Source organism: Embiotoca jacksoni, unplaced genomic scaffold (assembly GCF_022577435.1).
Source record: "Embiotoca jacksoni isolate LCO1_2020_lvr unplaced genomic scaffold, fEmbJac1.0.p SCAF_8, whole genome shotgun sequence".
NCBI classification, from domain to species: Eukaryota; Metazoa; Chordata; class Actinopteri; family Embiotocidae; genus Embiotoca; species Embiotoca jacksoni.
Window position 1 is genome coordinate 3020647 of NW_027185436.1, and position 11510 is coordinate 3032156.

The following is an 11510-nucleotide window of genomic DNA, read 5'->3' on the forward strand; positions in this document are numbered from 1 at the left end:
TCACTCACAGCGTGAGACTAGCCTGGACCCGTCCCTCCAAGCCTCCTGCACTCCTCCAGTTTAATATAAAACACAATTTTATACAATATATATAGTAGGGGGTCCGTGCTCCATGTCTCTATCAGTTTGGGGGTCCTTGGCCTGAAAAATGTTGAAGACCCCTGTATTATAGAACTGTTCAGTGAGCAATGTGAGGGCAGGGAACCAACCACTGTGACTTTTCTTCTGCAAGAAACCTACCCCCCCTATCCTACCCCTACCCACAATGCAACACTCTTACGTAATTATTCTAGTGCCTTAAATACATTGATGGTGCTGTTGAGGAAAAACTTTTTTACCCAACAGCTATCTCATTAGATGACACAGGGCCGGCTACTTTGATTGATTCATCTCGCCTTTTCTTTAGTTAGTCTGGGAAACATCCAAGAGCTTCTAACAACAAACCACTAATGAGCCAAGCTGCTCAGCTAAACTGCTCTTTGGGATTTGACTTTTCTTGTTCCTTTGCTACGAGCATCTTGTTTGACCCTGGAGACAAATGCACACAAGCCTCTGTACAGCAGTGCAGATACAATGAGGGCGAGAAAGTGCTGTGTGAAACTTGGTGAGTGTCTGTACGTGAGGAGCTGCTCGGTAAATAATGCAGGAGTCTGCTCTGCCCTTTGGGATGAGTTGGAAATACAAACTAACACCAAACACCAAACCTGCCATCGTCATGCATCTGGTCCAATGTGCTAATCTCTGTTTGTCCACATGTCTAAACCAAATGTAGCTCTGAATCCATATTTGTTTGAGATGTGGGTGTTTGTGTGAGACGGGGAGCCAGCAGTCTGCGGGTTTTCATTCGACCCATTCATCTCAGCAGGTAATTTCACCGCTCAGTTCCTCCCCTCTCCCTGAATTAATCAGTGAAATCAGCTTTTGTTGGAGTGACAGCCTGCAGATAGTTGGCCCTACCATGGCCTGTGTTTTCCCATTCCTGGTCTATGATACAAGATTAATTAAAAAACCAAACCAAATTCTGCACTCTGGCCAAGTGTGTTCAACAATACAGGCAATGGCAACATTAAAGGTTTTCTCAAAGGTGCAGCAAATAATTACCAGATTTCTCATCTGTTTAAAAGCATTGAGAATAATCACATTAACATCCCGGTACAAACCACCATTAGAGTTTCTTTTGTCTGCGAGCCTCAGTGGAGCTCCAGCGGGTGCATTAACCTAACAACTCCTCTAAAGTCACGCTCACGATGAGTCTTCCTCAAAACAAGCTGCTGCTCTCTCTTAACAGCCCACAGTGTTATCACAAAACAGCTCCTTTGCCTCCCTCAGCGGCGTCTCTTCATTTCAGTGGGCGAGGTGGGCAGATATTTAATAGAAAACATCCTCCTAAATCTGCAGTGATTCATCGAGAGCAGCGGGCCGAACCTCGTTTCCCCCCTCTCTCCTGCTCAGTTCTTCATCCCCCTCTTCCTCCTCTTCCAAATCCTATCAATCTGTCAATTCAAAGTCCGGTGTGATTTGGGCTTTGCCCCGGGATGGTGCACAATTAAAGCTCTGCTTGGCCCAAATAAGGGCCACACAGAAACTGCTGGCACCTCCTCATGCCTTACATCACGCCTCTCATTTTTCCTACCTTGGAACTTCTTTATTTTTCCTGCTGTCTCTCCATCTCTCTCTCTCTCTCTCCATCTCTCTCTCTCTCTCTCTCTCTCTCTCTCTCTCTCTCTCTCTCTCTCTCTCTCCGTCTCTCTCTCTCTCCCTCCCTCCTTTGTCGTTTTAATTATTCAAAGACAAATTTTTGCCTGGCGGTTATCCTGTTTGTTCTGTCTCGTTTGGATGAGAAAACACCAGCCGATAATTGACCAATTAGGCGAGCTCCAGATGACATCATTGTGACTTGTATGAAGAAAGTTAACGACAGCCGTCGAGCCAACGGCAGAGCTTCTGTGACTGCAATTGAAGTTTGCTTTTAGCTTGTTTTGTCTCCAGTTTGAGTGCTGAAGTCCTGCTGTGCTTTTAACTTACTGGCAGGGAATGAATGCCGTTAGTTTTATTTGTTTCTTGTACAAGATATGATTGCAGTGTTATGGTCTGATATCCAATATCATCAGGAGTTCCCTTTGACAGCAGAGTAGATAATAAGGTGAGATCTTCATTGTAAGTTGAGGCTTGATTGTGAAGGATTTATATGTCAGGAGGATATTTTTATATATCGAAGCACATTTTCTGCAATTATATCCTCAAATGTGGGCATCAATCAATCAAATATATAATGGAGACGGAATTTTACAGTTTACTGTCCACTCTGACATCAGTGCACTAAAACAGTGAACTTTACTTTTAATGAATTTAATGTATATAGATAACTATATATATATATATATATATATATATAAAAAAAGAAACAAATACAACAAGTACCTTTTATTGCATTTCTCTGTAAAAAAAAAATTGGCCAACACATACGCAGATACCGATTTATCTGTCATAGGCCAACATCGGCCAATGAAATAGTCCGGCTGGTATATCAGTCGGGGTCTGAAATATCGAGCAATGTACAGAGAATTAGCAGACAGGAGTTCAGGGAGACAAGGAAGGACAGACTTGGTCTGAGTATTCAGCTCTCTTTGAGGCTTAGCTGGTTTAATGCACCTTCTGACTGTAACTTGTAGTAAATTACAAACTTAAGTCCAATCTGAAGACATACATTTAAAGGTAAAAATTGGTTTAACAACACCCTGGTGGCATGTTTTTTCTTTTTCTTTTTTTCCTCATAATGCTCAGTTCTATTGGTATTCACACAGGTTTTCATCTGCTTTCATGGCTCTATTCCTTCAAGTTAGATTGAAAAAAACAGTCACTATGAAGTAAAAGAGCTGAATTTCACCTTTAATTTGAGTGTCTACACCAACATCAAAATTGGAGAGTATAAATTGTTTACTTGTTATAAAGGAGGATGTTAGTGGAAAAGTCGCTTTAAGCTGGACACGTTACATTCTGGATATAAAGTTTAAAAAAACAAAACAAAACAACATTATTCTTACTATTCACAGATTGTTTGTAACAACGGTCCACATAAAGTCTACAACACACAGACATTAACATCCACTAACAAGTATATTCCCAGGTGATGTTCAGTCAGGCCCTTGAAGCTCTGGTTGTTTTGGCTGTATATCTAGATTCATCGTCCTGCTGCGTTGTCTTAAAGTTGGTACTAAAAAGGGCTTCACTGTTCATCAAATTGTGACGCTTATACATTAGGAGCTGAACTGAATTCAATTTTCCTAAAGAGTAATATGTGTGATGTGCGTTCTGGAATTTCAGATCCACGTCTACAACCTGGAGACGGGCAAACCGACGGTTTCCGTCGGCAACTCGCCGGGAGACTTCACTTGTATCAACCTGAGAGACGCCCCTCCTCACCTGCTGGTGTGCGGAAACAAAGACAGGAGGTAGGACGCAGAAAAACAAACACTCTCATGCAGATGGCGAACACAGAAAGATTACACGAGGACAGAAAAATGGAGCCAAGACGTTCAGCTAAAATAGAGTGTGTGTGTTAAATAGTTGTCCCAGTGACACCTGATGAAGGAGGCTGAGGCTGCTTGAAGTGGAGAACAGGTGTTGAGAGAATGTGTGAGGAGACAAGGCTCTATTCAGTTTGTGCGTTATTCACACTTCACACACTATGTGTTGCCTTGAAAAACAAACAAAAAGACAGGCATTGAAATACTTAGAAAACAGACGTTTTGTTCTTGAATAATAACGCTGCTGCTCTGTCTCCTCCATTACCTGGAAAGCGCTACAGAAGAAAAAAAAAATCTGTCTTGATTCCATCCAACGACGACAACAACTACGCACACATCATCCATGCATGCACGCACACTCGCCACATTGCTAACCTGGCTCTCCAGCTGAGGGAAAGACACATAAAAGAGCCATTTTCATCCATTCTGCACTTGTTAGCGGGTGCTGCAGAGCATGAGCTGGCAGGAAGGGAGAAATCGCTGGCGTGTGCTCGTCCAAAGCTGCCCCCGCTGTTTCTATTCAGCACCGCATCCATCTGGCTCTTAAGTGGTTGGCTTAAAGCGAAACACAGACCACATCATATTGTTTAGGTTCTGTTTTTTCTCTCTCACTTCTTACCACTACTGACTCCTAGCATCTGTACAAAGACAACAACAACAAAAAAGCTCAGATAAAGATGTTTTGTCTCGTGCCAAATAAAAAGGACTCGTTGTTGTTTGGAGTATAGTAGAAAAAAAAAAAATTCAGCAGCAGCATTTGAATGAATAATTCAGTGCTTTACTCTTGGACTTTGCTTTCTGATCATCTTTTGTCCAGAGAGGTACACACACTAGCTTGGCTCTTCCACTTTGGCCCCAGCTGATGCAGCACACAGTCGAGGACAAATGGAAATGGGGGGAGATTGAGGGACAGTCGGCAGACTTGGCCCTCGACAGGGTGGCTGCAGGCCAAAGCCTAATGCATCCCTTCTTTTTGTCCAAATGAGTTTTGTCCCTCTGTTTTTTTTTTGTGAGATCCAAGGAGCAAATGAGGGGAGCAGATAAGGGCTTTCTGGAAAAATGCCACATCTGTGTGAACGGCAACAATACGGGCGAAGAGCAAAATTAAATTTAGTAAGCGGAGGGAAGAAACATTGAGGGTCATACCTGTGGCTCTCAGTCACTTACCGTTAAGCAGGACGACAGCGAGAACACTTTGCTGGCATGTTGAATTGGACTCAAGTGTTCCCTGCCTGTTTAAAAACTTCATATATCTTCAGTGACTTTTCTTTCCTTGAGATGGCTCAATGAACAGCAGTGCCGGTCTGTTCTGAAGTCACTCATCCTCTTTGGTGCAGACTGAAATATCTCAACAACTACTTGATATTTTTCTATTGAATTTTGTACAGACATTTTGAGGATCTCAGAGTATATATATATTAAAAAAAAAAATACAGCGAAGGTGGTGGCGATGGCTCACAGAACACCTGATGTTGTGTGCACATCTGAACACAAGAACCTGAAAGCCCAAGTTCCAACAATTTATTAAAAAATCTATTCTTAGCAGTTGATGAATACCCGAAAAAGTAATAGCATCACTCTCAGCTCTACTCTGTGCTAATTAGCAAATGCTACTATACTTGGTATCTAAACTAAGATAAAGAAACTCGATATCCAGCATTTCTTTCATCAGTGTTTCTGAAATAATGAAGCGTGCTCCTGTGTTTTACAAATTCAAACATCAACTGAAGCACTTTACATGAGAAACTGAAACCTGAGATGTTTTTACAGACCGTGGACTCCAAAATGGCTCCTTTGCACTTGAACACACATCAGTCCACAGGTCCTGCACATTTCCTCACTCTGCAGGTTTCTTCACCTGCTGCAGAAACCAATTATTCATTTTATTCTCTGAGATCTTGTCCTTATCTGGAGCGGAGACGGTTACAGGTGATCCAAACCTGCAGGTTGTAGCTGAAATGTCTGCAGAGCTCCACATCACAAGGTGGAATCAGACCTCATTCTCAGGGTATAATGAGTGATGTCTTCTTCTAACACTGTTCAGGAGTTATCTGAGCCTCTCCCACACTTCTCTTATTAGGCACAGCTCCTCTTGATTAATGAAGAGGAGTCTGGCCAGTGACAGTTCACTGAAGACCGAGCCGCCTCCAGGATTTATGGTTCCCTGCGGTCTGCCAGTAACGTTCAGTCCTCATTGTTTAAACGTGCGCTTCCATCACGTAATGCCACTAAACAGGCAAAACTAACTGCAGATAACAAGTCCACTGTGCCCATTTAGCTATTTAAATCATTCTTCTTTTAAAAAAAAAAAAAAACAAGTTTTGGAAGTGGAAATTAAATCTGGCCTCAAAGTGAATGTGATTATGGTAATGAAGTCTTGGAAGAAGGCTGAGCCTGGATGTTGTCATGTCCTGGATCCTTTCAGCTGCAATAAAGCCACAATGACAACAGATGGAGCTGAAGGTCCCCTGGGCTCCTGCTGCTGATGAGAGCCACCAAGCAAAAACCCTGCTCTTATTACCTTTTATCCACCACAAATACTAGCGCTTTAAAATTATTATAATAATCATAATCTCATCAAATCTTATTTAAACACTTACTTCGAAGCAGCATTAATGAGATGAGGATAAAAAAAACAATTAAATGAATTTAAATATTTAGTAACAGAAATACATGGGTTAAAAAAAGAATATCACATAACATATCAAAAATGCAACAAGTGCAGCCAAAAGCATGCAGCTGCATTACAACTGCGTTTTACAGTGGAAACAAAAACCACAACCATCCAGTGTTTAAGAAGTGATACATGCAAGTTTACATTTTTTTCTTTACTTTGTGACATGTGATATATACGTGCAGAAGGATTATTGCAGTATTAATGTTGACAGTTTATTCGTATGGTTTAAATTGTTAAACAGTTTATTTACACTATATTTGCTTTGTGTCAATAATGCAACCTGGTATTAAGCCAAAGCCTGTAAAACACCCATCAGTCCACTAGAGGGTGCTGCGTCAGTGTCACATTTAGATAATAGACTGTATAAAAAAAGTGGAAGTCGCTTCCAGGTCTGAAAAATGAGGCCAGTGTTGAAGTGCCTTAAACTGCAATACCACCGAGGTCCTCTAGGGGTTGATTCCAAAAAGGCTCTGGCTCCATAGACTCCCATTTAACTTCTCTAATGGATTACAAAGTCAATACATTCTTTCCAGGAGTCATTATGGTGTCATTCGCTTAGGTCATTCCGTCTTATTAGTTTTCTGACAGTCCATCTAAAAATAATCCCGTCATTAATTAGATATTAGGCCTCAATGGGAGACATCATAGTTGGTGTTGACTCTCCCAGGGATGACAATTACGGGGCTTCATGTTTAGGGACCAAAATCACGTGGTTGGGTTTAGGATGAAAACTACTAGTACAAGTAGATGGTTTGGGTTAAAATAAGTAATTCTACACACGTAACATGAGGTACTTAATGAATATCATATAAATGAAATATTTCGCTCTACTGGAAAAAAAAAAATCTCACTTCTACTTTGTCTTTCTATCTGCTCATCCTTGACTTTTTTAAGTTGTTCCAATCTTAATTTGATCATGTTTCTATCCCCGTTTGTTACCATAATTTATTTTAAAGCCTCTTTATTTCAACATCAGCTCCGTGTTTCATACTTTATGGGTTTGTATCTGTATTCCTCATTGTTTCTTCCATTTTTTTCTTCCTATTAGTTTTTATAATCTTAGCTTGGTGACTGAAATTCTGAGGCCGTTGGCCTGATGACAGGCCAAATAAAGCTGGAACTCAAGCTTGCAATGACACATCTGCTTCAATTTCTATATGTCTTTGGTCTCTTGGCTGGATGTTGAAAAGATCCCGTGCTGCTCGGGGAGTGCTTCCTTCACAAAGTGAGAATAGTGTCTTTTTGTCTGTAAATGAATGCACTCTTTGACAAACTGTAGTCTCTCTTGTGCAATCTTGGTATTCGATCTCCGCCTCTGTTAGCAGGAAGTGCAATCCAAAATGGCCGTACTTCACTGGGAATGACTGATGCTATTGTACTCACTTCACTTATTATTCTTCTATTGCACTCACTTTGGAGCAAGACAGAAATCCTGTATTTGTAAATAGAAGCCTTACCTGGTGTTGCATTACCAACAATAATATGTGGACTATAAACACATATAAGTGTAATCTATCTGCAGTTTATGGCGAAATAAACAAGACATTTTTCAATAAAGTAATATGGATATTTATTCCTCTCCTCTTTGATGCAGGGTGAGGGTGTTCGACCTCCGAGCCGGCTCCTCCGTGGCGTCCCTGTACGCCCACCACCTGGGTGTCACCTCGGTGCAGGCGGATGACTGGAAGATTGTGAGCGGCGGAGACGAAGGCTTGGTGTGTGTGTGGGAGGTGAGGATGGGAGCGAAGCTGTGGGAGATGCACAACAGGTGAGACTTTTTCCTCTTGGCCTGTGAGACGATCTCAAGTGGTGCTTGAAAGTTTGTGAACCCTTTAGAATTTCCTATATTTCTTGTATGAATATGACCTAAAATTTCACATTTTTACACGAGTCCTAAGAGTAGATAAAGAGAATTCAAACAAATGATATACAAATATTCTACTTGGTCATTTATTTACTGAGGAAAATGATCCAATACTACATATCTGTGAGTGGCCAATGGGATGTGAACCTTTGATTTCAGTATCTGGTGACTTGTGTTTTTAGGGTTGTTCTCTGACCCACTTTCTCTTGAGATTAAGTTCACAGTCAGATGTCTTCACAGTTTCTTCTAGAATTCACTGGTATAATTCAGAGTTCATTGTTCCATCAATTGTTGCGAGCCGTCTTAAACCATGATACTACCACCACCATGTTTCATAGATAGGAAAAGGATCTTTTGGGGAAATGTTGTGTTTTTCCTTTCTCCTAACAACACTTCTTATTTCAATTTAAAAGTTATATTTTGGTTTAATCTGCTCACAAAACATTTTCCTTTAATTTTCTGGCTTGTTTACAGGATCTTTTTGTAAACCGCAGATTGGCAGTTCATTTCTTATTGGAGACCAGAGGTTTTCTCTTTTTAATCCTGCCATGCACACAATAGTTATTCAGTGTTTTTTCCAGATGGTGGAATCATGAACATCAACTACAGACTATGTGAGAGAGGCCTTTAGTTGTTTAGAAGTTACCCCGGGTTCCTTTCTGATCTCATTGACTATGACATGTCTTCCTCTTGAAGTGATCTTTGTTGGTAGACCACTCCTGGGGAGGATAACAGTTGTGTTGAATTTCCTCCATTTGTACTCAATCTCTGGATTGATAAAGTCCAAACACTTTGGAGATGGTTTGGTAATATTTTATAGCCTGATGAGCATCAAGAACTCTTTTTCTGATGTCCCCAGAAATCTCCTCTCTTCGAGCCATGAGACACTTCCACAAACATGTTGTGAAGCTCAGCCTTTGATAGATTCTTGTTCTTTAAAAAAAAAAAAAACAGCTCACTCGCCTGATTATCATCCCATTGACTGAAAACACTTGACTCTATTTTTACCTTCAACTAGACTGATAATTCTGGAGGCTCCCCACTCACAGATATGGATTATATCAAATATAATACTTTTCTCATTTGTTTCACTCGCTTCTTTTTTTTTTATCAACTTTTAAGACTGATCTTTGCAGAATTGTAGAAAATTCTAAAGGTTTCACAAACTTACAAGCACCACTGAACAAATGGTCAGATATGATCAAAAATAACACTCGTGCAGTTTAAAAGTTTTCAGAGATGTCATCTGTTGTTGTAACACATCACAGTAGCAGTCCTTCCCTTTAAGATCAGAGTTAATTACAGTGTTTATCTAAACCCATTTCACCAATGAGTTCATCGTCTTGTGCCATAATTAAGATAATTGTCTGTGGTGAATATGTTTCTGTCATGGTTACACAGATATGTGTTACCTGATTTGTATTAACAAAGGCAAAGTTGCATTTAGGCTGTATTTCAGAGTCAGTTTAGTACCGCACAGGTTTTAATGACGTGAAAATGTAAATTTGTTGGGCTTCATGTTCACCGATCAATAAAAGATATAAACTTATTCTATTGGATAAATCCCTAAGTGACAACATACGTAAGCAACAGTGTGATTAATATGTTTGATATTGAATGTTGTTATGTCTTTGCTGCAGGCATCCTGTGAGGCTGGTACGCTTCAACACCAGCACCTTGGTAACGGCCAACATCCCCGACGACAAGTCGCCGCGGGGGGCCTGCATCACGGACGATGACCTCACAGCTCATCGCAGGTCACGATCTCCCTCCCACTTTATTTTTATGTCTTGCCATCTTCTCATAATTTCATCTATTGATATTTTCATTTTTTCCACCTGCATTGACTTCCTCTCTGATAATCTCCTATATAGCATTTTGTTCTTGTTATATTAATATTTATTCATTTCAGTGGGATCAGATTTCCATCCGTTCTGTCAGAAATCAGCCGCAAAACGGGTGCAAAATAAATGTGCAAACTTTTGGAATAAACACGCAATTTAGTACCCTTTATTTGAGATCTTAGTAAATCAGGCTCTCTGGGTCTGCATCTTGGAGCAAATTCATTTTTGAGAAATTCTTGGAGAAATTGTTTATTTTAGGTAATATTCTTGATGTTTTTGTGGACAAGGCTGACACCACTTTCATTTCTGTAAATATGAAGCTACAGCCAGCAGCCTGTTGGATCAGTTCAGAATGAAGACTGGAACGGGGGGGGGGGGCAGGTCTGGCTCGGTCCAAAGTAAACAGGATCCACACACTACATCTTGTTTGTACAAAAACCAAAGTGACTTCCTTTTGTCTCTGGTCCCGGCCAAGAAATAGTTTGTCCTTCCCATCAAATGCATTGTTTTTACACATGAAACAATGCGTTGTTAATGTTAGTTAGTGATGCCTTGAGGAGCTGAAAGGCAGAATTTATCAGCTTGGAGTTGAAACTAAGAAAACTGGCTGCAGCTGGAGTTTCAAATTGATCCTTTAAATGCTTTAAACATAGCTACAATCAAGGTAGTTGTAATACCTTGTGGGGTCGTAGTTAAGACGGCTGAGATCGAATCTCTTTCTCCATTAAAATCAATCATCCACATTGAAAATAAAGCAAGATCCCCGTCAGTAACGTACTTGTTTTTGTGCTTCAGACACAGGGGAGTCATCTGCCATTACGACTTCTCTGAGGACGCGTTGTCCCAGGATCACATCCTGCCCATCTGCAGGTCCAACTACACCGAGTCGCACGGCTACAACTACAACATCGGCCTGGCGGTGCCGTACGACAGGCTGTCCGGCTCCCATCCGTCTCACTGACACAGTTTTCTAAACTGCAAATGGACTCGGATGTTGGACTGAAGGGACCAATAGCAACACTGATCCTGCATCAGTTTGATTCTCCAAACTGTGTCCTTTTATCTTATTAGTTTCCTTTTATCATGGTAGTGAAATCAAGACTTTTGGAAATATGATATGTCGTATATATGTTTGTAATTTACAGTGGCGAGTTCATCTGCCCAGTTGTTACACAAAATCACTGCCATGTAAACTATTGCTGTAAAGTAATTCATTTTTAATTGAAGTTTAGCCTCTTGTATTGGATTCAGTGCCGCTGTGCAGCATCTCGGCAATAAAAAGTGTCATATTTATACTTTATTTACCAAATAAGACTTTTTTTTTTTTACATTTGTTATTCATTTAAAAAAAAAAAAAGACATCTTACACATGCATTTGATTTATCATACATTTATTTTGTTCATTAGTATAATTCAATGTGAGGTCTGTAATATTGCATCTTGGGTAAAGTGTCTGATTAGTTCACTGGTGGATTTTGGTGTTAGAAGAGCAGCGGTTGGTTCCACAGAGTCTCAGAGGAACACCGTAACTGGGACTATTGTTGAGCTGCAGAGGAATACTGTGTCTCTGCACTGCCGGGCTTTGGATGTTAAACATA

General features: G+C 40.5%; 1 protein-coding gene across 1 annotated transcript in view; it reads left to right on the plus strand.

Annotated features, from left to right (window-relative positions):
- fbxw8 (F-box and WD repeat domain containing 8) overlaps positions 1-11212 on the plus strand; it is a 27532-nt gene extending 16320 nt beyond the window's left edge. Inside the window, exons 9-12 of the mRNA XM_069138393.1 lie at positions 3325-3452; positions 7799-7972; positions 9709-9825; positions 10708-11212. Coding sequence (XP_068994494.1) covers positions 3325-3452; positions 7799-7972; positions 9709-9825; positions 10708-10873 — 585 coding nt within the window. The 3' untranslated portion in view covers positions 10874-11212. The remainder of the gene's footprint in view (positions 1-3324; positions 3453-7798; positions 7973-9708; positions 9826-10707) is intronic.
- The last annotated feature ends 298 nt before the right edge of the window (positions 11213-11510 follow it).